The sequence below is a fragment of the Temnothorax curvispinosus genome, unplaced genomic scaffold (assembly GCF_003070985.1).
Source record: "Temnothorax curvispinosus isolate PA1 unplaced genomic scaffold, ASM307098v1 QBEX01016178.1, whole genome shotgun sequence".
NCBI classification, from domain to species: domain Eukaryota; kingdom Metazoa; phylum Arthropoda; class Insecta; order Hymenoptera; family Formicidae; genus Temnothorax; species Temnothorax curvispinosus.
Genome location: NW_020225958.1, coordinates 6741 through 33768, shown reverse-complemented (window position 1 = coordinate 33768; position 27028 = coordinate 6741). Strand labels below are relative to the sequence as shown.

Here is a 27028-nt window from a genome sequence, read left to right as displayed (position 1 = left end):
AAATGTCTGAAAAAGTAAAAAATTATCCCTTGCTAATTGTAAGTTATAAAAACTTAATAAACAAACGAGGTATAAAATATATTTCACAGAGCACAATATAAATCGAACAACAGATTGTATGTTAAGTTTTTCATATTTCCGTGTAAAATGCTGATCGTTCGATACCTATCATGCTAAAAACTTGTGGCAATAGATACACTGTATTTATACCTATCATGAAACAACTTACATATTTGTAGACTAGATCGACGAACACCTTATTTTGATTACCATTATAATCTTGACATTTTATAAGTTCCCTCCAATTAATTTGTAATATGCCACATATTATAATATAACTAAAAGATTTGCAGAAGACTTTTGTAGCAATAACGCCAGAAAAGCCAAGTGCGGTTCTAACAATCAGATGACCAAGCATAGAATACGTCGGCCAAACGATATGAAACGGTGGCAAAGATTGTGATGCCCTTAATAAACCGGTATAATAATTGAGCCATGCTCCCGCGTGAATTCCTGCTACGACTGATACAACCATGGCAGTGTCACTTCTGAAATAAATTAAAAATCATCTATAAAATATAAGCTTTCAAATTTAACTGTGCATGTCCACTCGACATACGTTCAATAATATGTAGTTGACACGTTATCTATATCTACCTAGTGGGTGTCCACTTGTAGCTGCTAGTTGGATAATATACGATAACGGCAATACTGATCGCGATCAGCATCGCTACGAGCCAAAAATTTGTAGTAACATAAGAATTTGTTATGTCCACCAAGGGTACCAATGGAATCATTAATGCAATCGTTAGTACTAAGCCGGCCACAATATCCAGCACGGTATGCATACCCAGGTATAATCTGCTCATGCTGACAAGTACGCACCTAGAAGAGTCAAGTTGAATTATTTTACGTAAATACAAAAAGTCAACAAGCAAACATGGTATTTACAATATATTACTTACCAAAGAAATGCAATAATGCAGCCGACAGAAAATGGATAAATATATTTATTCATTGTAAACAACACTACGCTAAATGGTATCGTGAAACCAACCATGGCATGAGTGGATGGCATTCCATATTCTTGTGACCATTTATTTTGCAATCTGACCGCCGGAGGACACGCTGGTCTAGGCCAACATATTACATCTTTCAGTATCTGTCCTGAAAATGCATGTAATACAAATTAAAAAGATGTGTAAAGATAAATTACGTTAAAGTCCGTACACGCGCGTGCATTTATTATTTTTAATTATCACGTGATCGTACCAATGGTCATAATAGTGGCCCATACTAAGACTACTCTTTGACCAACAGCTCCATCGACATTCCAAAACAGGAAAGGTATAAAAGTTGAATAGAAGACCTCATCCCCTAACTCGGTTCCAAACACAAATGTATAATACCAAAATGGATTAGTGATCGCATAATTTGAATTATCTGAAATTGTCGAAGCTTCTTTGCGTCGGACCGTTGGCTCATCATTTGTTCCCTGTTCCAGAGCGTTATTCATTCGCTTTGCAGATGCCGTCAGTTGTTTACTGTTTGCATCACAGCCATTAATTTTTTTACTATGGCAAGTTGAAATACACGTTGCTTCATTGTCGTCACGTTTCGCGTAAGCGTATCTATTCTCCTCCTCTTGGAATGTTTCGTTATGCCTATTGTAATGTATTTTGATACCAAAAAATTCTTGTATCGATGCGACTAGTTGGGGGTCCTTTAAGTAATCCACCATTCTCATTAGCTTCTTATTGGATATCATTCTTATTGGACGTAGTCAATTTTTAATTGTTTTTTTTTTCTTTTTAAAGAATTGTTAATATAGCTCTCTCATGGCCACAAGCATTCCACCGAATGATCTGCATAAATAATGTTAATGGCCTTAAGTATATATGTACAATGTGTGTGTGTGTGTGTGTGTGTGTGTGAGAGAGATGTAACTTGACGCAACGTACGTCAAATGGCTAATCGATAAAAATAAGTTCTTTTCAAAACGCAAACTGTTCGCTTTCCCCTCACTACGTTTAATTGATAAACGTTTATCTGCGCCGTGACACGTAAGACAAGTATAATACGTAAATAGAAATTATGACCAGAACTACCCAAAATGGTATATAATTGCCAAAGAGCAGGTATTTTAAGGTTTCATAATCTGTTGTATCGAACGAATCCTTGATAAAGCCTCGATGCGGGGTGATAATCTCTTGATATCCAACCCTACTGATTCTTTTTAAACTTTTGATATAGGTTGATTTATAGTATTCAATATTAAATATAAACATCGCTTATTGCTTTGTTTACAATACACGAGCGCTTGGGGATTGGCTTGGAGTGAGAATGAGAATAGTGAGATTAGGTTAGGTTAGGCTAAGGCGTACCGACCGGGAGCCGGGAGCCGGGAGTTCCAGTTTCCAGTCCCGGGACCAAGGATAATGGAGGAGTGCCGTCGACGCGACGGTGCCGACTGCAGACTGCAGACGCAGACTGTTATATGCGACGAATCTATCTAATTTCTAATACACATATAGTAACGTAATAACAATAGAAATATTACGCGACGTAATATTATATTACAATATTTATTAGGTAACGTTAAAAGATCATCCCCTAATGCAATCAACCTAACTCGATTTATCATTATCGTTTACTAATGTAATGTCTTAATATTTATAGAGTCGAACGATGATCCCCAATGACCGATTTTACGTTCCTAAAATGCGGAATAAATCCACGTTAATATTAAATTTAATTCCACGTGACGTGGAAACGAATATTCGACAAAGTTGCGGCCTTTTATTATTTCCAAACTTACCAAGAGTATATCGTCAATATCGTCATCGAACGTCGAATAATCCTATAATCTTCGAGTGAACCAACCGGCGGCGAGCGGAATTGCAGGATGACGGATGACGATATTAACGATGAAACAAATGGATTTATGTTCAACGATTCAAAAAGAGGTTAGAGTTTATCGGATGAATGCTACGCAGAGGCACGCAGCTACGATCTACGATCTTTCGTCTCCGGAATGTTATATATCGTCCGCGTTTAAGTCACAAAAGAGCACATTCGCAGAGCCACCCACGTCAGCCATGTCTGTGTCTACTGTGTCTAGGTGGTTGAACAACGAAAAAAACCATGATTTCACCGAAAACCGAAAACAGAGAGACCGGTTCACTCGTCGGTTTGCTCTTTGTATATGTCGATAGCGCGGCAAAAAACACGTGACGCGTATGTATATATGTATATGTACAAGCAATAAATTAAATTTGTTTACAGCTGTTTTTTGCGATATAAATACGTTGGCCTAAAATTTCTATCGGTTGAGTAGCATGTCCATGAGTCGCACGGATACTGTAGGTAGATATCAGTGATATCACCGCCCTTCTGGAATCTGGGTTATCTGGAATCGCCGACGTCGACGCCGACGCCGACGCCGAGCCGAGGCCAAGGCCGAACCACCCAGAACTACTTCTCTTTATCACGTGAAACAGGCAGTACAGGCACACGATTGACGACTGACGACTGACGACTGACGACACCACCACATGACATTTCCTCTCAAAGAGAAAGACCAATGGTGACCAATGCTTTCGCTGATTCTTACTACGTGAGTACGTGTAATTGTAAGTATAGCCATAAATCAGTCCGAGTGTCTCGACTTGATGTCCCCGCTCCCCGCTCCCGCTTTGGCAGCGGCTCGGCCGCGGCGAGTCGCGCGAGAGTCAAGACGTCAAGACGTGAAATTCGAAATTCTGTATTCTGTCGAGATTTGCATCATTTGAATCACAAGTTCCTTAATGAGATACATTTTTTGCGCAGGTACGTACTTGCCTATGCATTCGTATGTATTCAGAATGTACATACGTACTAATTAGAAAAGATTGTCGCTGAGCAATTGTAAACAATTAGGCGACGCGACTTTTCGTTGTCATATCGAAACGTAACTACCGACTACCGTACCGACTCGAGGTAACTTCGAGAGCCTCGATGAAAGACCATCATTGCAGCTAGGCGTGATCATGATCGGAAAATGTCCAGAATACCAGAGGTAGATGCAGTCGAGTTGGAGTTGTGCCGCGTGCGCGCGATAATGTCGACGCACGGTAGTCTCTTTATCTCCTACTCAAGGATCTCAAGTCGAACAGCATTGCTAATATTGCTATATCCGCTATTAGGTCAGAAAGCGTGTATCGTCAGTATCGTCAGTCCAAAATAAATCTATTCGAGTGGCGCGACCAAGAACGGTGGATGCGGCAAACGTGGGGCTGCGTGAGGCGGCGCGGCGTATCGAGCTTCGCCCCGGACCCCGGTTACGTTGTTTACGATCAGTTACGAGTTTATTACTCATTACGGATCGCAGCGAGTGACGAGCCGGACCGCGGGGCGCGCGCGGACGAGAGTGCGTCAGTGCGATGTGCGCGTCGCAGCTCGCAGCTCGCAGCTCGCAGCAGGTGATCGACTGACGACAGTGACCACTAGGAGCAACGCAGAACGCAGGTAGACGGATAGGCAGGGCAAGTAGGCAAGCTGAGGTTACCGAGTACCGGGGCGGCCCGAGTCCGAGATACGCCTCGTCATGCACTGACGTTGGACATAGTGGCGTGATGCGAAGGAATTCCGATCGATCGCGGTCGGACTACTCGGACTCTTGGACTTGGCAGTCAGTCAGTCAGTCAGTCACACGACAGAGGTGCGTCGCGCGACTGCCAGCAGTCAACAGTGTCACCGGTCAGCGTCTGAGCAAGTGAGCAGTGAGCCAGTGAGCATCAGAGCACGGACGTTTCGATAACGCGGCACCCACGGTCACACACCGCCGCGCCGGCCTATTGAACGCCACGAGCCACGAGTCCGTCGATCAGTGGACCCTCCTCCTTGAGCCTACTAATCGCTCGACGTACTTTGACCAGCGTGAGACAATCCCGCGGTCCCGCGCGTCCTCGCTTGTCGGACTGACGATCGCTCGGTTCATTCTTCATTCTCTTGACCGACGACTCGTTGCCCACATTCTGCCGCAGCCCGTTTCTGTTTGTCGTTCGGAGCGAACGAACGAACTAAAACGCGGGAGTCGAGCGCGACGACGCTCGACTATAAAAGGTAAATACTCTCGGTCTATATTAGCATTTTCTATATTTTTCTTCCCACCTTTTCTCATTCTTGCCTCGAAATCTGAATCTTCGCGAACTCTTTCATTTCAACGCGAAGCACAAAGAAATACAAGGACTATTGCGAAACGAAAACATCTGATTAAGTATCTCAGTTTGCTTTCCTCTTCGTGTGGAAATACCTTCTTTTTTTTTCAAGTATATTTGATCAACGCGTGAATATTCAATCAGGTAGCTGTTGACGTGTATTTGCATTCATTGCAATTTAATTGTCGCACCATCCTACGAGAGGTAAATAATCACTAATCATTTGTTGCGTGTGTTTACACATTGTTTTTATTTTCGACACCTGTCCTTGTAAAAAGTGTTTACATTAAGGACCTACGTTGTGAAATATTTCCAAGACATACTTCGGAACGTGATTTGTCCTAATGCGCGACGAGAGCTGCTGATTGTGATTATAAACATGAAAGTTATTTTGGCATCCCGCTACAACTAACGTAATTTATAAATGGAAATTTGAGTTCGCCAACAAAACAGGAAGAGGACAAACGTGAAACGTGCACGCGGAAGCTACTTGGAGGTTGAAGGTCGCTTATTTTATTTCCTCATTTACAGTTTATAATTTTTTTTCCCAGATATTTGCATTTATAAATGTAAAAGAGAGAGAAGTTTAAAGAGAGAAGTCTTTTGAATTATTCAGGAAAAGAACTCGTGCTAAAAGGTCGTCTGAAAAGTTTTTCCGTCTGAGAAAATTGAATATTCTTCCAGACGACTTTACAATATCTTTTCGTATTTTCCGTTGGCCTTCTGCGCGCGCGTGCGTGCGTGCATGCGTGCAGGAACCGGTTTCTTTTCGTTTCTCTTCAACGTTCGCGATCACGTTCATGTCATACAGACGGGAAATGTTCATGTCCCAAGTATCTGGACGGAAAAATCATCGTCGCGATCGATCGCGCGTGGTTTCTCGCGGTCAACTACGGAGAGTACGGAACGGAGTATACGGACGATTCTTGGACCGCGTCGCGTGTCGCGTTCGGCGTTCGGCGTTACCCTCGCGAGAGAGCGTGGCCAAGACAAAAATATATCTCACGATCGGGGTAATACGACGAATCAAACATGCGCGTGATATACGATAAATTTCACTCACTCTCTCTCTTTAAATCACATTCAGGACGTTGTCCGTTGTCTCGTTGGCTCGACCACAACTTTCCACTATTCCACTATGTAAGCTCCTTGCTTCCGACTGGAGATTGACTCGACCAAGAGAATATCTAAATCGCGTAGTATCTGAATTCTCTTTCTCTCTATTTATTATTTCCGTTAGCTTTCAAAATATTTACAAAGTTGCCTTGTTTACTTAATGCTGTTACATTTCTTACAATTTAACAGCACTACTAAATTGAAATGTTACAGTTTTAGAGTTTCTACTTGTGTCAAAGCATGTATGAACACGTTCTTGCATCGACTTTTCCCAATACGCTTCTCAAGATTTCGCAACAGATACGTGCAACTAAATTGTTTCGTTTACCGCAAGCTTGATGTCAAGAATCAGCATTCATTCCGCGTGACCGCAACAATTTACGTATATATTACGAAATAACTGTTACATCCACACATTAGCAACGCTCCACAAGCAACTCGTTGTTACATAATAATTCTAAATAAATCTGTCATTTTAACATAGAAGTAATAATAATAATATCCTGTGTAATCTATTATCTCTCTCCCCCTCCCTTCCTCTCTTCCTCCCTTTCCCCTTTTTTGCAAAGACCAGCTTATCTTTATTACAAACTAACGGATTATCGAGTATCATCTGACTCATAGCTAATTTATCTCTCATCAAAGTTTCTTTTGTAATACCGTTTAATGTAATTCAATGACATTTATTTTAATATGACATTTCATATAAATCTATTAGAGTTTCGCAACCATCAACTTTGCAAAACACAATTATGTAATTTATTTAAATCCCTTTTGAATATATTTCTTTCGTTTAATGATTGCTTTTATCTAAAAAAAAGTTTTGAAAACATTCATCATAGATCTCTTTAACGTTTTACTTTTCGTAGAATTAGAATTTACGCGCATCGAACGAGTCATCGTGACCAATAGCAGGGCAGATGACTAACTCGCTTGCCGCGATATTACAGCACACCTGGCTATAAATGCTTCCAAGTTCTCTAAGGCCCGTATTCTGAACGCTCTTTTATCGATAAATACGCGCATTGATTTCTAAAATTCTATAATTTCTGAAATTCTACAGTATATGTGACGTAAACTATATGCGCTAGATGCGCGCATTTATCGATAAAAATGTGTTCGGAATATGGGCCTAAATCGCTAATACATCTCATTCTCCATGATCACTAAAGCGAGTCCGATGATAGGATACATCTCAATATATACCCAAGCACGATAACGTAGCGTTTTTCCTGTATTTAATTTAGAAAGAAGTAACGTTCTTGAAAATAAATTTTTTTGACGGATAGAGACACGATTTTTACATATACGCTATTTATTATGTCAAATATATTCTTGATAATAATACTTTTATTCAACAAGTCGATGCTACATTCTTGCATTCCTGCGTTCCTGCTACAACTTGTACTGTGCTCAATTCAGAATTTGAAATGTTAAATAAAAACGCAAACATATTTTATTTGCAGACTAAAGAGATGTTATCGAAATGGAGTTGGATCGCTTTTAATCTTATTGTCTATGTAACCACTGCCCCACGCAAAGAAACTCTCCAGGAGGACGAAGCTAAAGCTTTCTTCGAACTAATCGAGTTGGATTATGAAGATGTATGTTACAACATTGCCAATGTTCAGTGGTCATTTATCGTGTCACCTTCCGATAAAACATTATCGACATGGGTAAATTATTTAAATTGTTGCTTAATACACACAATAAAGACTTGCTATCCTATGAGATGAAACGGAGATATGTGTTTCGCTATATTCTAGGAAATACAGCAATATAATTATACGGAATTTACAAAAGCGCAGAAAAGCGAGGTAATCAATAAAATTAAGAATACAAAAGAACAGCTGAAACCATCTCTTCAATATAAATATGACGTGATTGAGAAACCTGGCGACACGTTGCTAAAAGATGAAGATTGGAAGAAGGTAAGAAGCTTTTTTGGATTCCAATTAATAGTCTGAGACTTTAAATTATATTGCAATTATATCTTACATACAGCTTATACATTTCGCTGGCGTCGTGGAATTGCAACGATCAATTATTAGTCACGTGAATAAGTCGCAAAACTATTCACGGGAAGGTATATTTTTGTTAATTACATTGCGATAAAGATTCAGTACATTTTATAAACTACATGATACAACTATTGGCTCGTAATCATATGATTTTAGGTGTGGAATATTTACTCTCTCATAGTGGAAAACTAGAAGATAAGCAAGCTGCTTGGAACGCTTGGTATCGCCAATTTGTACCGTTAGTGACAAATTATTCAAACAATTTGCCACTCCTCGATGAAGCCGCGAAACAAAATGGTCAATATAAATGAAAACATATTACGTAGATAATAAGGGTGTACATTTTAAATTTTGAATTAACATTCAAATATTCAATTATAGGAATGGAAAATGTTAAGGAATATTGGGAAATGCTGTCAGGATATTCGGATGGATATGATAAAATACACAGTGAATGGAGTCGGATCAATAATCTTCATAAAAAGATTGTAAAATTTATCAGTACAAACTTGGCTCGAAAGTATGATATTACTATAAATGATACACTTCCAGCTTATTTACTCGGTAAGATAGCAACAATATAGAACAATGAATTGAATTTGCTGTTAACATGTTCCATTTGAGCGTAGTAATATAAAATTTGAAATCTTATCTTTTAAAGTAGTCTTTAGTACTGAAAGATTTGTCATAGTTGTCATAGGATAAATATAAAAACAGATCTTCCATAAATTTGGAGATTAAATCGCTGTTAAGTTTTTGTGTTTTTATGTAAAAGATCGCGTAAAAAATTGTGTACGCAATTTTGATATAAGAGCGAATAATTGATAATTTTTTAAAAACTATTATTTTTATATTTTACTTGCACTCTGCAACTTGAATTTGTATTGTTTCATTCGAAAGGTAGCTTACAAGGACACGACTGGACGGATATATCATCAGACGCATTACCCTACTCAGAATTAATTTATGATCTCAAAAGAAATCTCTGGAAAAAGGTAGAGATTGCTGTTTCGTGCTTATGCTAAAACTTACAATCACTAGATTACAATCACTCTTTTGTAATAACACCTGAAATTTTCTATTATATTATATAGAAATACGTGGGAAAATCTTTGTACAAGACTGCATCCAATTTGGGTTCAATATTGTTGAAACAAGTTCCACAAGCGGGATTTTGGGATAAGAGCGAATTTAACCAACAATGCCCGTCCAGATTGTTGAACTTTTGTCGTGAGGGTACAATGAGGCATGTATATCGAAATCTACAATTTCGGACATTTATCGTCTGCCTAGTTATTTATATTTTTTTAATAGCGCTTTGCTAAATTGAGAAATATTATTTTAGAGTTTCTACTTGTTCCAAAGCCACAATGAGCAATTTCTTGACAGCGCATGAAAACGTTGGGAAAGTATTATTTAATCAAATGACTGTAGAAAACACTCCTGTTCTCGATACAGTTAACAGGTACTCAGGTAAGCAAGTATTGGATTTATTAAAGATACGCGTCAATTGTCCGTAAAATGTTGAAAGAACTCGCCACATAAAAAATATTTGGTCTTACAGGATTAGAAGAAGGTATATCGACACTATTTGGGATACTATCGGCAAGTCCTGCGTGGCTCAATCATACTCATTTAATGAACGGTAGTAAGGATAATGAGCAACGAATGATCGTGTCTTTAATGATAACCGCTCTGAATGTACTCCCACGATTAGCATATTATTACTCCGCCGATTTATGGAGATTAAATGCGATTGAAGAGAATATTACAGATCCGGCAGATTTGATAGCATCATGGTGGAAGTACAGGTATCATAATACTTAGAGATTATTAGAAATTCATATAGTTTATATAACTATAATACTTAAAGTTTTAATTATGTATTATATAATCCAAGGCAAGAGTACGAAGGTATCTCCTCTCTTAATATGGATAATCCTACTTTCATGGACGATAGTTATATTGTTAGAAATAAACCATATCTTCCGTAAGTATACTAATGTATTGAAATATACAACTATCTTATCTATCAGCGATAATTAAAAATGTTCTATCAATGCAGCAAAATTCTTGGCACAATGCTATCTTTTCAATTATATGAATATAATATGGATTCAACCGAAGTCAGATACAATGATATTGACGGAAAGTTAATAAACGGCAATATAATGTAAGTTGGTATAACATAAAGATAATAATACATATATGCATACACGTTCTGTGCATGCATTTCTGTGAAGAACGTGCTCTTGATAAACCTTAATTAATTGTTCTATGACTATGTATAGAAAAATGATTCAACATAGTGGAGCACGCGAGTGGCAAGATGTCCTGAATAACTTCGTTGATATAGACGATATATCGGCGGATGCGCTTGTTCTGTATTTTACACCGTTGGAAGAATTCATCGAAGAAAACGAAGACGATTTCGAGTATAAGTCTGGAGCGACGGCGGATAAAGAACTTGAAGAATTGGAGAAACATATTTTGCGAGAGATCAATACTCCTACTACAACGCCTCCGACAGCTATTACAACAAAAGCGACGTCGTACAAGATAATAAGTAACGCGAAAAACATGCAATCAAAGGTAGAAAAATCTTTAGAATCGAAATCGTCCATATATATAAAAGAAGATAAAAACAATCCTGGGTTGAACTCACCAACAACACAAGTTTCTTTCAACAAATCATCATCGTCGATGCCCGATGTTTTGAACGGTACAGAGAATAACACACCAAAGATTAGTACTAGTAAAGCGGTATGGGCTCTAAGCGCAATTCTTATCGCGATAGTAGTCATTTGTATCATTGCGATTTTCGGAAGACGAAGATGTCGTAAAACGCCAAAAAATAGACGGTACGTTTAATAGTATAAATTTTTGTTACTAAATATATTTATTTCTCGCATTTAGGCGTTAAGAGAATTTAATCATGTAACTTATTATCGCAACAATACCTCTCATTTAAGGGAGTCATTTTCTAATCGCTCTTTGGAGTATTCGACATCGTGCATTCCTTAGTAATGTTCCTTGTAGGCTACGTCCACTTTTTTCGGACATCACTAACGATCACGTAGCTCAATCACATTTGCCTTGTATTTCTACCTCCAAATCTTACCTAGGAATGAGCTTTTAGCTGCTCCTTTGATATTACAAGTTTTTTGATAATAGACTTATCTCTCGATCGATTCATATATTATCCTATCATTCTAGGTAATTACAACAATTTATACGAGTAGTATTGGGCACAAAGGATCCTAAACGAATAAAATGCGATTGCAATTTTTTATATACCTATCGTATAATAATATTCATGTATATATAAAAAATATGGTTATATTGTATATTGTATACATACACATATGTATATGTATAAGTTTTCTGATTTGTAATGCCAAATCTATACCTCAATGACTGGTTTATCGCTCCCGTCATATGATGATAGCACGATGATAGCACAATTAAGAAAGTTATATATAAGTGTTGTACATAATCGATAGTTACAAATGACATTTAAGAAAAGAGAATATAGGTAATTAAGAGGTTATAGAGCTTATACATAATGATAATCATTATGCAAGGTTTAATATTTCAGCGTACTTAGCATAAGTAGATTATTTTTCTACAAATATTGTAGTATCGTCAAGTATTGTGCTTGTGCGGCGTTTACATATCATTGTGAAAAATTTATATTTTTTTATAAAAATATCTCATATATCTGTCTTGACACATCTGTTCAATAGAACCATAAAATATTCCATAGTTAAAAAATCGATAATCAATGCGATTGTGCCAAAGAAATCGCGCGGTTTTGCCTATAATTTCTTAAAAGTGTATATACAGACTATAGGAACTGTAAGAGAACAGTAAAGGTATATACAGCGTGAAACATACTGTATCCATTAATTAAATAAACATTTCATCATAAAAATAAAATGATAATTTTACCTTTATTTCGTGTCTAAGTTAAATGAATATTCTCTCAACTTTTAATATATGTGTATATATATATATATATATATATATATATATACACATACAATTATATATTTATCAGAAATCAATAACGGTTTAACAACACTAATATGATTGATCTGATGATTCTGCTGAATCAAAAGTGGAACAAACTATTCAGTTAAGTCAACCCTCTCAATATTTTAATATTATCGCGAATTCGCGAATATTTCAGACTACAGAGTGTTTTTTGTTGATTGGGATAAAATGTTTTCGGTGCATCTGATCTGGTCGATAGTAAATAATTTATTAATAATAATAATGATGTGTGTGTTAAATCAAGGAGAAAAGATCTCGATAAATAACAAGTTATTTTACGCCAAGCTTAAACTTAATATTTATTCCATGACGTTTTGATTCGCGACGTCGATATCTTTGTCGTTACGTTCTTTCGATGATGCGAATGATGCGCGATATCCGCGGCGAGAGGAATATAATTGAGTATTCGCAATTATATCGCTATTATTCCCGGACTCGGATATATATGAGTGGAAGAAAATCCGGCTTATTAATTCTGGATGGACAATTGTCTTAATTGACGTTCGTACTTTTGTAGGTGCACGAGGTGAAGGAGGAGACAGGAGGAGAACTTGGACTACCTCGACCACTTCGAGATGGAAGGTGGAACGAGGGTGGAAAGAGGGATCATCCCCTTTTCGCAGAGGCATGCGCGTTTGCAGTTGCACGAGGGTTGTCGCGACCAGGGAGGGGTTCTGACTTCGATTCCAGTTTCCAGTGACTCAGAATATACATTTACGAAAGTGTGTGTCTCGCCTTGAGATTCGATAATCGGCAAATAACGCGCGACGTTGTCGTTGGTCGCAAATTCGTGATTTAACGAAAGGGCCAACGAGGACCCTCGCCGCGATGTCCTAATGTACGCTTCGGTTGTGCGAGCGGCACGGCCATCAGCTGCTTCCCTCATCATCGTCATGAACGTGAGTCGTGAGTACCTATGCCCTATGCTAGTCGCTTCTGATATCGACTGGTTTTGGCCGCGCGGCGACGCGACGCGAGCGTACTTGGGCCGCTGGGCGTTACTGCGTTCTTTCTCGCGTCTTTTTCGCCCGAGATCGCCGCGAGATTCGAGTTTTCGCATATCTTTCTCTCCCTCTCTGGCTATCATGAGAATCATCGAGATGTACGTCATTGACCTCGAAAGTCCTCTGTAAAATCGATGAGGAGATACTCTTTCAACCGGTGCCGTGCGGCGCGGTGGAGGAGCTTCCCCCCCGCGTGATTGTACCTCGGAGAAACTGCGACGCATCGAGCAAATGTGCATCGAAAACTTTTTGCGATACATCATTCACAGTGTTCACACCTTCACACATACAGAAATATCAGCACGGATTCACAATCAGTTCCCGTGTTCCCGTTAGTAGTTGAGCTGAGTTGAGCTTCGACTGCTTCGACTGTTTTGCTGTACTATAAATAATATGTATCGATTTCTTTACAAACGATTCTAAATTCGAGAACTCGTGATCCATTATTCACTCGCACGGATTTTAATTTTATATGTTATATAACGCGATCGCATTAATAATAATTGCTGTATAAATTGTAATTTTATTCCTTCTAATATTTTTATTTCTAATTATAAGTTATGCGCTTGAATCTTGCTATTTCTAACGACTGCAAAATCATTATATTTTATACCTTCCTGCATTTCTGATTCGAACAAAAACAAAAACAAATACAAGTACAAGTTCTCTTAAGTTTCATCAGATATCTCGATCCCTCATCTCATAAAAAATGCATTCTCTAAAATTTCAGTTTCTCTGAAAAAAAAAAAAAAATATATATATATATATCAGTTTAAAAGGACACAATAATTCTTGCTCTTTCGAAGATTTTAATCTTACGCGGTTCGAATTTACCTCCCTTTCGCCGGATTTCCTCTTATCCTGTCACGATCGAGGAGAGACGAATGTCCATTATTATGCTAATAAGCTATAATTAGTCCCGAGCATTCCGAAGCCGAAATCTGCATGCAACGTCTAGGCCGATCGCGATCGCAGCATCTAAAAATATCGGAATCGGTCCTACAGAGCGGGAGTTCCGATTTATAAATGCCAAAATCGAGATGAAAATCGCCTCTCACACCGCGCAGTGGCAGCGGCAGCTATTGACCATCCGCAGCTGAAGGCTTCGACGCAACGACGACTAAAGCCATACCTGAAATTTTAACAATTAAATTAGTTTACAGTAGAAAACATTCAATTTATACATATATCGCGTTCTCTGGATTTCGAAAAGAGTCGACTAAATTTGATCGGCGCCCCTAGCGAAACGTTGTCGATCGTGGACGACTGCACCGTTAAGCGTTACGTCTCCGTGCCTCTTTGTAAATTTCTGTCGTGTAGAAAGAAGTATACGTTCATCGTATTAATAGCATAATATAGTTATTAATACGATAGATAGGAGCAAGTTGCGATATTACGTCGTAACAACGTCATTGACAACTTGACTAGAATTTTCACGTGGCCGGTGATCGGTGCGCGGGCCGCATGCAAGTAGGGAAGGAGAGACGAGAGACGAGAGACGTACATACATCTTATACATATTGTTAGCTTAGCACCTTCAATCCCTACGTCCCATTGTCTTTACTTGCAGCGTCATCATTAACGTCATTCACGCGGCTAACGTACCGGATGGAATTATGGAAGCTTGTGACGTAAAGTACCTTGCAGGCCGCGTACCGTTGAGTCGTTGAGCCAAGTCGTCTGAAAGCAAAAACGACCGTCGTATATCCGAGAACCCACGGCTTGGATTCTGTCAATTCGGCAAACATTGCAGGTTTGCACTTTTTTCCACATCGCATTATTCGCTACTTGATATTTCTCTCTATTACTTATATAATGATTTCATTGAATAATTTAAAGCGCGAAGACCGAGGACAAACGTATCTTAGCTGATGATCTTGTGGCGAACGTGAGATAAACAAATGACATATATTTTCAGGTCAAGTTTTAACGCGGACATTGTCTGACTGTCTGTGGCCGTGTGGCGACGGAACGTGAATTGGTAAGTCGGACCCTCTTATTTATCAGCAGACGTCAACAGATTTGCGTGTTTACGCGTGACGCGTGACGCGTGCGGCGGCGTCACGATAAAAAAGGAAGCTGCGGATGCGCGAAACTTAATCTGCAAGTATCATCGGCATTACGTTGTTTACGTGTGTTGACATATGTAAATTGACCATTTACGTGGCGATTCTCGAATCGATGACGTGCGCATTTTTGCGATATGAAAACAAAACAATTTAAAATTTGCTAAAGATACAAATGCTGGAGATTTTTTGGAGCTGGTGTCTCGCAAATTTTATTTCAAATTTTTACGTAATCCATGTAAGAGGAGGTCTTCCTACGCCTTACGCCTTACGTTTATTACGCCACGTCGACGCCGCATCTTGCAGGAAAACGTGGATTTCAACAAGAGCTCAGAGCTGACTCACTTGAGACCAAAATTTAAATCGCTTCCTCGATACCGAGGTCGAACGAGGCTTTTGAATCGCGTCATTGCGTCTCATTGCGTGTCGTTCCGTTGCGTCGTTCCTCCCCGCAGATCCGGAGTAAGTACATGTTAAACGCGATGTCGCGTGCAGGCCGTGCAGCAGTCATTCCTACGAGATCGAGAACATGCTAGTTTTTTAATTCAAGATTAAAACTCGCCAGTAGTTTCCGCCAACTTTTTCCAATGATTTTTCATGAATAATAGTCTAAAGTCCCTTTTTTCTCTCCTCGCGATTAAGGCCGATAAAAACCTTATTGTCGGCTAAGCTTGTCTCCGCTCCGAAGTTTTCGATTTTGCATATACGTGTTCGCTCGTCGTCGCGGCGAACGGGTCGGAGGTCGGAGGTCGGAGGTCGGAGCATCGATCGGTATTTTTCGAGAGCAGATGCTGTCGCTGAAGCGTTTGCCGCGAGTCACGGCACGCCACGAACGAACTTACAGATCATCCGCGCTTGCACGAAGCCGAGCCCTCGCACGTCGCAATTTTCGCGAGCCCTCGGACTCGGAACTCGGAGCAGGGGCTCTGCTCCGTAGTCCGTTCTCTCTGCATCTCGTCTGTTTCTCTCTCTCTCTCTCTCATTCACTCTGCTTCTGCCTGTTCTGCCCCCGTATATACGAGAGGCGGTGCGAGCATTTATTAATAGAGATTAGAGTCCGGCGTCGTGTGGTGCCGTGTGCAAACGCCCTCCCGCGAGATACGGGACGCGGGACGCGGGACACGCGAGAGAGAGCATGAGAGAACAGTCTGACTCAGGGCCCGTCGCGGAAAAATAATCTTGGCCGATCTTCGGCGGTGAAAAAAAGTGGTCGATCGTGTCCGCTGGCGCCGGGCGCAGTTTGTTTGACCGACGATTGGCGAAAAGAGTGCCGCGTCGTGCTCGTGCTCGTGATCGCGTCGAATCGAGACTCTTCCGTCTTGTTCCAATCGGCCGATCGACCGGATAAACGAAAAGGGTCTTCGTCCTTCGGAAGTAGGGTGTTTCTCTTTGTGCGCGCGCGAATGACGTTTTACGGCATTCGGGCGGGTGCGTTGTTCAGTTTCCAAGCGAGATTTTATCTTGTTTCTTATTTGGTACGACTACTTGAACTACTTGATCTTAGGAGAAAACGAATGACGAATGACGATTATGACGAATGACCAAGTGTCCAAGGAGCTTAGAGCCTAGAAGCAGATATCTCCAAAATGGAAATAATTTAGACAACTTGTTTTCAAAACAGAATTTGAAACAGAACGCGGCGAGGGCGTGTTACTTTGAATCAACGTTGTTGTGTGTTTACATCATTAGAAATTACTAATTGGCGAATACGGTTGAACGCAGCAAAACTCATCGCGAGGTCGTTCCCAACTACCGATCGATTAGTTAATTAGTATAACTGGAACTTGCCGTTCGAGCCCGAGTTCTCTCTGCGTAATCTCGCTCAATCTTGCTAACAGTTATAGATTCGGAATTGCCAATTTGCCAGACGGAATTTATACGGAACGTTCCAGTAGATCTTTAAAGAAACGTGTTCAACGAATCTATCCGCTTTATAATTATGGACTTTGATAGTAATAATAACATTCGTAAAGAACGTTTTGTGATTATCAAATGAGTCCAATGGGCTCGAAGGGCTCGATACAAATACCTGAAAATATATAATCTTTAACTTTAACGGATTATCGCTTTCATAATCTACGATTATTCTCAGACTTTGTATGTGACGTGTTACATCATATATTTCTATGAAACTGCGCAAAAATTTAAATGTTCTAAATCAGCTTTATTTAAGTCGCAGTTTCTTACTCCGCGATATTTGGGAGCGTAGGTGCGTAGGTGGACGGAAATTTTGTGACAGCCACGCTGCCACGCAAACCGGCAAACTCCAACTACCTATAGCCTATAGCCTATATAGTTAACGATGTAGTTAATGATCTTAAATGGTATCTCGCTAAGCTCTAAGCTGCGAGGATATTAGCGGATACTGATATTTCAGATGAATCATTTCGCAGTGCGTCTTTTCTCGCTTCGCGCGTTCAACGTCGACGATGTCGATCGCCTCTCGGTATAGTCTCGGTCCCTCTCAGGACGCAAAGTGACTAATAAGAAGCTTCCTACAGAATCGAGAATTGGAAAAAAAAAACGCATCTCAGGTCAAGTGTCGCGCTAAAGAAACGTAGAGGACTTATCGCTGCGCTTGGAAATCGTGCGAACGAACGATTATCTCGCTATCGCGGACTTTATCGTGATATCGTCGCTGCACTTGGACCCTTGGACGTGGTGACGGAAACGCTATTATGATATAGCGAACGGCCGGAAGCCGGGAGCGCGAATCTAACTCGTCGTACTCGTCGACGAATGATGTTAGTGCTGTTGCTGTGCATCGTCATGAAGATAGCCGAGATCTCCGTGGGCCGGACGAGTCCCAGTCCCACGGCGCGGCCGCCGCCGCCGCCGCCACCACCCACTTGCGACAGGCGATGTAGGCGATGCAGGCGGTGCGACCGATATAGCTCGTATAGCCGATACAGCCGATGCAGGAACCCGTCGCCCAAGCGTAGGCAGCGTCGACAATCCTATGGCGATGATTATAGATGCATCTCGCGAAAACGTAAGGATGCGAAACGCTCCGTCGCCGTCGCTCCCTGCCGCATCGCACTGCATCCACTGCATCGGTGCCCGTCGGCCGTCGGCCATCGGCGTTTGGGTTCCCCAGTCCCCGTCCCCGTCCCCACCTAGCTCGTATCAAATCCATTTGATTCATGCGTGTCGGCCAATTTTAAATAATTCCGCGTTTGTAAAACAGCGATACACTATTTTTCTTTTATTGTAGAGGAAATAACTCTATAGGATATATATGTAAAAAATAAAAACAAATATATTCCATATTCCTATTACTTATTCGCGCGAGCAGATGAAATTTTATCTCTCTAAAATGGGCAATTTTTTTATTCATATACGACATACACGTCTCTCCAACAATCATGCTTATACGTAGAATATTTTATATGCGAAGAGCATGTAACGTTATCCGATAACGCGCGCGCGTGCAGAATGTAGATTTATTGCATACTCGTGATACTCGTAAAAAAAATTTTGGCGGCCGAAAAAAGATGCGATAAAGTCAAGAGACAGCTGTAACCTATCTGTTCCTGTTCTCGTTCGCTGTTACTTTTTCGTAATACCTAAATTCAGAATTTCTATTCACCCGCTGGGCGCCTGGGGCCTGGACCTGGGCTCCTCCCCTCTCCCGATTCTCCTAATCGACCTAATCGGTATCTGGATAATTGACGTTTCCCTTATCTCGCGTCAAGTGCAGAGAACGCGGGAAGGTGCAGGATGCACTGCTAGAACGACGAGCAGACGAGCAGAGCATACGCTGGTCGCGGACATCTCGTGTCAACTGTCAAGTACTATACTTACGTAGACCGCGCGATCATAACCCAAAAACCCAATAACGGCAATAACCGTGATTGTAAATGTGACGGTCTATTATCTATGTCGAGAAGGAAGACGGGAACGGCGGGATCACGTGGTGGGTACGCGAGATCGTTCGTTCCAAGTTGACAGAGAGAGGTTAGACTGGTTAGAGAAAGAGGGAGATGCGCCGAGGTGCGCTTCGCTGGACGCGACTGACGCGAGACTAGGGTTACGAAACTGCGATGCGCGAATCGTATTTTTCCACGACTTTTATGACGCGAACTAATGAATCGTCCAGGCGGTCCAGGTCGAGTCCTCCTACGGACGTGGACGCAGACGCGGACGCCTTGGCGAGCTCGCGTCCTTCTGCCAATGCCGCTGAAAGCTACCTCCGTAAGTCGTTTCGCAAACGCACCGCGCCTCTTACGAATGCTCGGTTGCTCGGTTGTTCGGATCTCGCCGCTTCTTTGATCACGATCGATTCAACGTACTTTACGTAGGAAGCGAAAGGAAGCTGCGTGACGCACGCACTTACTCGGATCGGAGTACATACCTTTCGTTACGACATTTGTCTTTCCACTCGATTATGTAAACACATATTTTTCTTGCTGTACGCGTACGATGACCCAGTTTCTTCTTCAGTCACAGGCGTCGCAGGAGAAGGCGTAACAGGAATGGAAGAACCGCAAACTCCAGGATCGGATTGCAATTCTAACCCGGCGACGGATTCTATCCAGCAGGATCTCGTTGGCTCCGAGTTTGTTCAAGACAATGTTGAATATCAATGGTTTATCGATTATGGGTAAGTACGTGCGTCAGCACATCTCGGCCTATTTCGACGTTCGACAATATTATTGCAAGGTATTGTACCCTGACGCATATCCTTACTTTTAGATATAGAGATGGAGGACTACATATCCATCCCAGTGTTCTTTCGTCGCTTTCCGCATCCTATTCTCCCAAGGATCTGGGTTATTATGACGACCTTGCTCGTAACTTGGACGCTAATCTGGCGGAGATTGACATGGAGAGCTTTCGTACGGCGGACATTCACACCCTCCTTACGGCTTTGCCTGTCATGTGCACGGAACCAGTTCAACATTCCGAAGTAAAGGCTCGATACGGCATAAATTTAATTAACTCCTATTATTGCAAATTCATCATCTAAGCTGAATGTAAACTGACAGATGCCAAATATGCCAAATGTGTATCAGGAAAGTTGTTTAAAATGATCATTCATCAGTTTCACATTTACGTCATCGCGACGTTACTTTACATGGCAGTTTACACAAAGCTTTAAATTCAAATGGGAATCCAGTTTTGCGCACTTTCGCGTTTTATTTTAAAATTTTTTATGTAACATTCTAAGTCTGGTGTATGTTCCATTATCGCCACAGTTTAACTATCAAAGGGAACAGTATGCCAGTATATCTGGATCTGTCATGGAAAAGCTTGACATCGGTTCCTCCATCAGCCCTCATACCAGTAGCCAGGTATGACAACGGCTGGAAGCACAATCCAGTCAATCCCACGTGCTATAAACAGTGTTCCCCATACATTTGATATTCAACCCATCTTACTAACAATCTTACGTCCGCTTTTTGTATTTTCGCATGGATACCAACGTATTATAATATTAAGTTTAATTAATATTAATTGAATGAAATTTTATTATTTTAATAAGAGTTAATACCTCTCGTTAATACCTGAAATACATAATCCTATTTAGTATCTAGTTAATTGAAATCTTGACTAGTACTACATAGATGTGGATTATATATACCTATATAAAACAAGTAGTATTATAGTCTTACAATTTATGTTACCAATCGCATATTACTATTTAAAGGGAGAAGATTCCGCATGTTCCACCGCTGATACAATATCCATATGCAAGTCATCGTTGCTATTTTCTCCAGTAAAAGAGACACCAATGCTACCACCGGGTGGCAGCTACAGCGTAGATTCACTCGACTGCGAAGATATGTTACTCACCTGTCAAACGAATAATAAAAACAATTATACTATCGCTTTTGAGGGCAGCATGACTATGTATTCGGATGGCTCTCAAGATTTTGAAAATCATGGTAATGTATAGCCCACATGTAGAGATAGACTAATACGTCAAATCAGTTTCAAATGTTTACTAGTAATTGAAAATACTTTGCCTTTTAAACGTTGTCTACTGTATTTTCTTCGTTTCTTTTAATTGCTCAACTCACGTTATTTTTAGATAAACACAAGACTTATGAATCACCAGATGTATTTTACGATAAGCCGAAAGACATGAAAGCTATGCTGGATTTATCAATGGCATGTTCAGACTCAAAGATATATACGACGTGGAGTAATCTGAAACATTCCTCTATGAATAAAGTAATAACTCGTCATCCTTCCGGTAACAATAACACGATACCAGATATCTCACAGTGTGCCGCTAATCTGACGCTCGGTGGGATGAATAAACGGAGCCAAAGCTTACCGGATCTCTCTCGCGTTCGTGAATTCCAGCATACTAATATACCTCTTAATTTTAGTGTAAGTGTAGATACAGATAAATGTAGATAAATTTACTTATGCGAATTTGTAATGATCGTACTTTGTGTGATTTTATGATATAAATTTTATATATCTGTTGACAGGTTGATTCCGCCGAATCAAGCAACCATATGCAGCGGTTGCATAGTTCTGGATCCGCGATGAGTCGTTCGACAAATGCGGAAAGTTCCGACAACGGGGAAAATGCTGGTACAAAGAAGCTGCAAAATTTAAGTCTCGTCAGGCTGTTCATGAAGCAAAAGAGCATGAGCGTGGAGGGAATGAGTCTTACTTTGGATCAGTCGGATTCCGTTAGCGACAACAGTGGCTGGCCCACTAGCAACAGTGGTAGCGACAGCGCGACCAACACCAACACTCAGATACAACGGCAAAATGGTCAAGATAACATTTGTGACCGTCGCGTGCTTGAAAACGATTTCTCTATAAATTGGATCAAGCGCGATGTGACTGATAATCGTGACGTGGAAAATCAGAGAGACAGCTTGAATGTTTTTAAGTGTGCGATACGAAACGAAGATGATAAAGTCGAAATGGCGTCATCCGCATCGGTGGAAGAACTTTCGGAGAGTACGTCCAAGTCGGACTGCGCGATCGATCAACGGAGCTTCGATATCAACAATCCCTTCGAGCAGAAGAACGGTTGGACCGCCGGCTTAACGGAAAAGAAACACCCGATCTTTCGAACAACCGGAATACAAGCAAATGCAGAAATGGAGGACAACGCGGTTCAAACTTCCTTAATTTTTACCGCGTTGAAGGAGAAACATGGTCCTCTCCTGCAAGAAACGACAGTTAACAAAAAGCCTGTCTACGTTGTGTATCCTAATTATACGTTGCCCGACTTGTCGTTTCTTAAAGTTAAGGATGCCAATATGGATAATATCGCGTTGAAACCGCACACATTTGACAGAAATGGACAGAAGATGGAATGGAAACGTACCGTTCGTTCGGGTAGACCATTTTCGTGTAACGATATCGACGCTCTACGACAACGCGGATTCGCGCACATAAAGGATTGGGAGTCACTAACGTTCCTTCTGCCGTATGAATACAAAAAGATTTTGCACGATGTACCGGAAGTATCGAGATACATTAATATCAATGAGGAAGTTAAGCGGCCCTTGTTCTGCCTGTCCCCGCCGATGCGTCACAAGACGCGACCGATCAGCGAAATTATACCGAACAATACTTCATCAACGAGCAGCACCGCGACGCAACCATCTTCCGGGTATAGAGGCTCGTCGACGATTTTAACTGATTCCTCGACGAATCAGCAGCCATTGTCGAACAATGCGATCAATCCGTTGTATTTATATCGTTATGACAGTATTAGTTCGGAGGCCAGTTTAGTGAATAACGACAAGAAAATGCACAGACTCAATCAAACGAGGCAAGCCTATCCGTCTCTCCCAAAGCGATCCGTATCGTTACCGCAAGGCGAAGGTGAATCTGATTTTAATAATGGCAGAGTACCGCCGCGACCACCGTTGCCGAGGAGCATTTTGCGAAAGAACAAGGTTCTCGCGAGTAAACGATACAGCATGTTTGAGATGGGAGACGTGGGCGAACAATCGGAAGAACAGTCTGTGGAAATAAACAAGAGAATGTCCTTGCAAGAACCGTACTATATGAATAATGATTTGCAGTTATTATGTCGCGAAAGAACGATCGATTCGGAGAAGGACGTCGATGAGACAGAAGCGGAGAGATATCTTAAAGGTAAGGATGAATCATTTGACATTTATTTATTCAGATTTTTATTACGAATTGCTTTTGATTGAGACATATATATCGTTTAATATGCTTGATAATATAATTATTATAGAAAAATTAAATGATATTACGAATAACGCGAATGTGGAATCGGAAACTTCTCAACACAGTGACGATGACATCAAGCAATTAGAAGAATATTTGAAACGTAGCGCAATCTCGTCGCAAAGTAGCGACGGAGATATCGACAATGCTGAAGTTAAAGTGAGATCATACGTAAGAAAATTTTTAGCTTTAAAAATGAACAAAGATCCACTCATTAGAAATATTGATATGGGAGAATCGCAAAGAAAAACCGTCAGTTTTGCCGTGCAGCAAAGAAAAAAGCATCTGGACGCCAAGGTAAACCACTATATTAATTTTAGCACGAGTGGATTTCTGGTTCTTCATATACTTGCTCCGTTGTAGCGTACATGTAAGAATATTTACTCATTTTCAGCTAAATAATCTGAATGTCGTCGTAAATGAACAAAGCTACGAGGCGGCTGAGGATAGATTAGTAGAACTGGAAGAGAAAAAAAGTATGCGCGTTTTATTCATTATCTGACATTATCAAGTAAAAATATCTCGAAATCCTTAATGTGGTGTACTCTTTCCAGAAATGGTGTTGTCTGTAAATAGAGCGGTGGATCTTTTATTAAAGTATTGGAACGCCGACTCCAATCATAGTCGTCCCAATTATAATGAAAGAAACGAGTGTGCGCAAATCTGTCTGAGTAATTTATGCCCAGCTTTATACGCTATTATGTCGGATGGTTTGAAACCCCATTTGAATTCCACCTTTGGACCAATTACTAATAGCGTTTGGCAGGTCGTCGAAGCTAGTTCTCAACAAGGACCCCTTACGAAGACATTAAATGAATTAGTGCAGAGAATTAATGGCGAAGATGTTATTACAGAGGGAATGTTGAAGTTCCATGCATTTGTATTCGGCTTGCTAAAGTAAGAATCGCTAGTCTTTCTGTACATATATAAGTCCTGAAATTATCATGTATTCCATTTATATTTCTTATGTATAATATCTCCGATTTTTATTCTTTTATCGAATTGATTATATAATTAATTCCCATTCTGTTCTTTTCTAGCCTAAGAGCTCTGGATGCATGGTTTGCGTATTTATGTACACGTGAATCAATTTTACGGAAACATTACAATAACAATAGCTTATTTGTCGCGGCTTTAGCTAATGCCAATGTCCGAGAAATTGTTGATTCATTATTATACATCCTAAATCCGCTTGCATTCTGTCCATTTCACTTGGATCTTCTCTATCAGTATCGTCAATTGCAAAATAGCTTTGGGAATATGAATAATCATACTATGAATGTAAGTAAACCTATATATATATTTATATCATTGCGTACGTTCATTCGACGATTTTGTAGGCTATGAGCTTCAGAAACACTGATCTGACTATGAAAGACCTCGAGAGTGAAGAAACGCAATCCTGCGGAATGGTTCCCAGCCCGAAAAAGACACGACCAAGATCTTGCATCGCTTACAACATGGATGATAAATGCAGCATCGTGCATAAAGGGGACCTTCAGAATGCAAAGAAACGTTTCAGTGCCATAAATCCGAAGGCGTTTTATGCGTTGGACAAATTAACTTCCGAAGATTCCGAAGATTATACAGACAGCTTGGAACATTCCCCACTAAATAAGAAAGCAAACAAGCAGCCACAATCTAAATTTTTTAACCCTGATATTAAACCGAGTGACGACGATGGTCTTCCTGCTGAAACAAAATTCAAAAAACTGCAGGAAAAATGGGAATTGATGATTGGTAAGGAAGGTAGTAAGGTTCAACCCGCCGTAATAACTCCTTCCTCGCCGGTTCGAACATTCGGAGTGTTAGGGAAATCAAAAATACCTAGATTGCTCACATCACCAGTGAAGCAGTCTAATGTTGCGGCGAATATCGCCGGAAAATCATCAAAATCACCCATATCAGGAATCTCTTCGGGGTTAAAGAAACCTGCTAGCCTTCCTACAACAAAGACAACCCTAAAGAAATCTACGGATACGAAAGCGAGAGATGTGATGCGTCGTACCAGCCGCGTCGATCAAGATACTCTAGGTGTGACGCGAACTCACACTGCACGCCCGAGTTCCTTACCATATAAATCGCACGGAGTAACGTCGAACGACAAGAATCTAATCTCACCTCACAGACGAGCCGTTTCGACCTCTCTACCACGACCTGTTACCACCGTTTCGAGGACACCAGTTTCGAAACATCCACACAAGTAAGTACGGATAGTTCACGAGCATGTACTATTTTTTAGAATCTATTACCTTTTTTTCGATTTTTATATTGGTTGCAATATATTATTTATTTACACGAGCTACATTACAAATGAAATAATGTAACTTTTGTTTATTAACGCTACGCTTTTCTACCTTTGTTACCGTTCTGCTTTGTACTTTAGCTCTTTTCTTTCTTTCTTTCTTCCTTTAGATCTATACGATAACGGTTCGCGCGTCTCGATTGCAGAGAAGTCCGTACTCTCACTCATAGGATACCGTCGGACACCGGTCACCTTTCATTCGCGGAGGGGGACAAACTGAAAGTAATATTAGAAGTGGATAATAAGTGGTTATTGTGCGCGAAAGGTGATCGAAGAGGTTTGGTACCACGATCATGTGTACGCAGTGTTCAAACTTAGCCCCTCTTCTCGAGGACCCTTCACGATCGCAATTATAACCGTGGTCCCACCCAGCAGCCGTAACTGTAATCTCACCCTCGGAAACGGAACGAAGAGAACAAGTGAGAATTGCTGAGAGAGGACGAGCTGAAAAGTGCAAATTACCTGAATACCCCAGGACGATATAATAAGTGATGTACAGTGTATTAAAATTGTTTTTAAGCCGTACGATATAATACACATTATCACGCGCTTGTATAGTCACTTTTAATCGAAGCTTAATCGCGAATACTTTTATTTCTATCGAAATGCGACAGTAGTATTATCGCTAGCGGCGCCATCGAAGATATAGAGATATATCACCTAGTCATAAGCTTTTTTTAGACGACATTATATTTATTTAGATTCATTTATTTTAGAGCGATGTACAAATGTGGGGATAACGATTCGATATATCCTTGACGAGTAAAAAGCCGAAAACAGTGTGTACTGATCTACACATATTATGAATGTGTGTGTGTAACTGTGATCCTAGTAAATAGGTGATTAAGTTTATTAATGCGAACGCGCGGTGTATATTTCGTTCTGATGTTTAATACTGTGACTTTGTAATTTATTTGTGTCTATACTTTTTGCATCGCGCATCAGTGCGATTCTTCTTTGTGATTTTATTTAAGCCATTCACGGTATGCACCTTTGCGATGGCGGCGATCACATTTTTTACATGCTTCATGTATTTCCTGATACATATATATAAATATAAATTATATATATATATATGTTAAGA

General features: G+C 40.4%; 3 protein-coding genes and 1 long non-coding RNA gene across 22 annotated transcripts; 2 read left to right on the top strand and 2 right to left on the bottom strand.

Annotated features, from left to right (window-relative positions):
• Positions 1 to 57: 57 nt before the first annotated feature.
• Positions 58 to 6814, bottom strand: LOC112466419 (sphingosine-1-phosphate phosphatase 2-like). Of its 3 annotated transcripts, none has more exons than XM_025034488.1 (5): positions 6262 to 6814; positions 1273 to 1865; positions 966 to 1167; positions 658 to 885; positions 58 to 548 (listed from the first exon to the last, which is right to left on the bottom strand). In XM_025034488.1, the coding sequence occupies exons 2-5, from the start codon at positions 1766 to 1768 to the stop codon at positions 131 to 133; spliced, it is 1344 nt and encodes a 447-aa protein (XP_024890256.1). In that variant the 5' UTR covers positions 1769 to 1865; positions 6262 to 6814; the 3' UTR covers positions 58 to 130. The 3 variants fall into 3 exon arrangements, with proteins under 3 accessions (XP_024890256.1, XP_024890254.1, XP_024890255.1); XM_025034486.1 differs by lacking the exon at positions 6262 to 6814 and adding an exon at positions 2819 to 4076; XM_025034487.1 differs by lacking the exon at positions 6262 to 6814 and adding an exon at positions 3284 to 4076.
• On the top strand, positions 4153 to 12274 carry LOC112466418 (angiotensin-converting enzyme 2-like). 4 transcript variants are annotated; one of them, XM_025034485.1, is made up of 14 exons: positions 4188 to 5103; positions 7781 to 7990; positions 8081 to 8245; positions 8319 to 8400; positions 8492 to 8632; positions 8717 to 8899; positions 9236 to 9330; positions 9430 to 9581; positions 9681 to 9808; positions 9900 to 10146; positions 10236 to 10325; positions 10401 to 10508; positions 10627 to 11196; positions 11552 to 12274. In XM_025034485.1, exons 2-14 carry the CDS (start codon positions 7790 to 7792, stop codon positions 11553 to 11555), a joined length of 2166 nt encoding a protein of 721 aa, XP_024890253.1. In that variant the 5' UTR covers positions 4188 to 5103; positions 7781 to 7789; the 3' UTR covers positions 11556 to 12274. The 4 variants fall into 4 exon arrangements, with proteins under 4 accessions (XP_024890250.1, XP_024890253.1, XP_024890251.1 ...); XM_025034483.1 differs by adding an exon at positions 5490 to 5701 and having other exon boundaries at positions 10627 to 12274; XM_025034482.1 differs by having other exon boundaries at positions 4153 to 5103; positions 10627 to 12274.
• A 331-nt stretch (positions 12275 to 12605) lies between these two features.
• On the top strand, positions 12606 to 27024 carry LOC112466426. 14 transcript variants are annotated; one of them, XM_025034516.1, is made up of 15 exons: positions 12606 to 13290; positions 14966 to 15148; positions 15314 to 15376; positions 19911 to 20064; positions 20157 to 20370; positions 20660 to 20755; positions 21112 to 21349; positions 21496 to 21800; positions 21905 to 23540; positions 23647 to 23936; positions 24034 to 24115; positions 24194 to 24536; positions 24680 to 24920; positions 24980 to 25842; positions 26091 to 27023. In XM_025034516.1, the coding sequence occupies exons 4-15, from the start codon at positions 19937 to 19939 to the stop codon at positions 26260 to 26262; spliced, it is 4608 nt and encodes a 1535-aa protein (XP_024890284.1). In that variant the 5' UTR covers positions 12606 to 13290; positions 14966 to 15148; positions 15314 to 15376; positions 19911 to 19936; the 3' UTR covers positions 26263 to 27023. The 14 variants fall into 14 exon arrangements, with proteins under 14 accessions (XP_024890284.1, XP_024890282.1, XP_024890283.1 ...); XM_025034514.1 differs by having other exon boundaries at positions 19905 to 20064; XM_025034515.1 differs by having other exon boundaries at positions 12606 to 13297; positions 19905 to 20064.
• Positions 13781 to 15014, bottom strand: LOC112466429. The gene is made up of 3 exons (XR_003042142.1): positions 14931 to 15014; positions 14230 to 14527; positions 13781 to 14130 (listed from the first exon to the last, which is right to left on the bottom strand). It is a non-coding gene; the product is annotated as an uncharacterized LOC112466429 (long non-coding RNA).
• Positions 27025 to 27028: the final 4 nt, after the last annotated feature.

Bases quoted from the DNA above. Each gene is read 5' to 3' on its own strand.
- LOC112466419 (XM_025034488.1), bottom strand. From the start codon at position 1,768: ATGATATCCAATAAGAAGCTAATGAGAATGGTGGATTACTTAAAGGAC. The intron at 1,168-1,272 runs GTACGATCACGT...ATGCATTTTCAG, and splicing joins GGCCACTATTATGACCATTG to GACAGATACTGAAAGATGTA. The intron at 549-657 runs GTAGATATAGAT...AATTTATTTCAG, and splicing joins TACAAGTGGACACCCACTAG to AAGTGACACTGCCATGGTTG.
- LOC112466418 (XM_025034482.1), top strand. From the start codon at position 7,790: ATGTTATCGAAATGGAGTTGGATCGCTTTTAATCTTATTGTCTATGTA. The intron at 7,991-8,080 runs GTAAATTATTTA...GCTATATTCTAG, and splicing joins ATAAAACATTATCGACATGG to GAAATACAGCAATATAATTA. The intron at 8,401-8,491 runs GTATATTTTTGT...ATATGATTTTAG, and splicing joins GCAAAACTATTCACGGGAAG to GTGTGGAATATTTACTCTCT.
- LOC112466426 (XM_025034506.1), top strand. From the start codon at position 18,201: ATGATGTTAGTGCTGTTGCTGTGCATCGTCATGAAGATAGCCGAGATC. The intron at 18,454-19,904 runs GTAAGGATGCGA...TTTCTTCTTCAG, and splicing joins TAGATGCATCTCGCGAAAAC to TCACAGGCGTCGCAGGAGAA. The intron at 24,537-24,679 runs GTAAGAATCGCT...GTTCTTTTCTAG, and splicing joins TTTGTATTCGGCTTGCTAAA to CCTAAGAGCTCTGGATGCAT.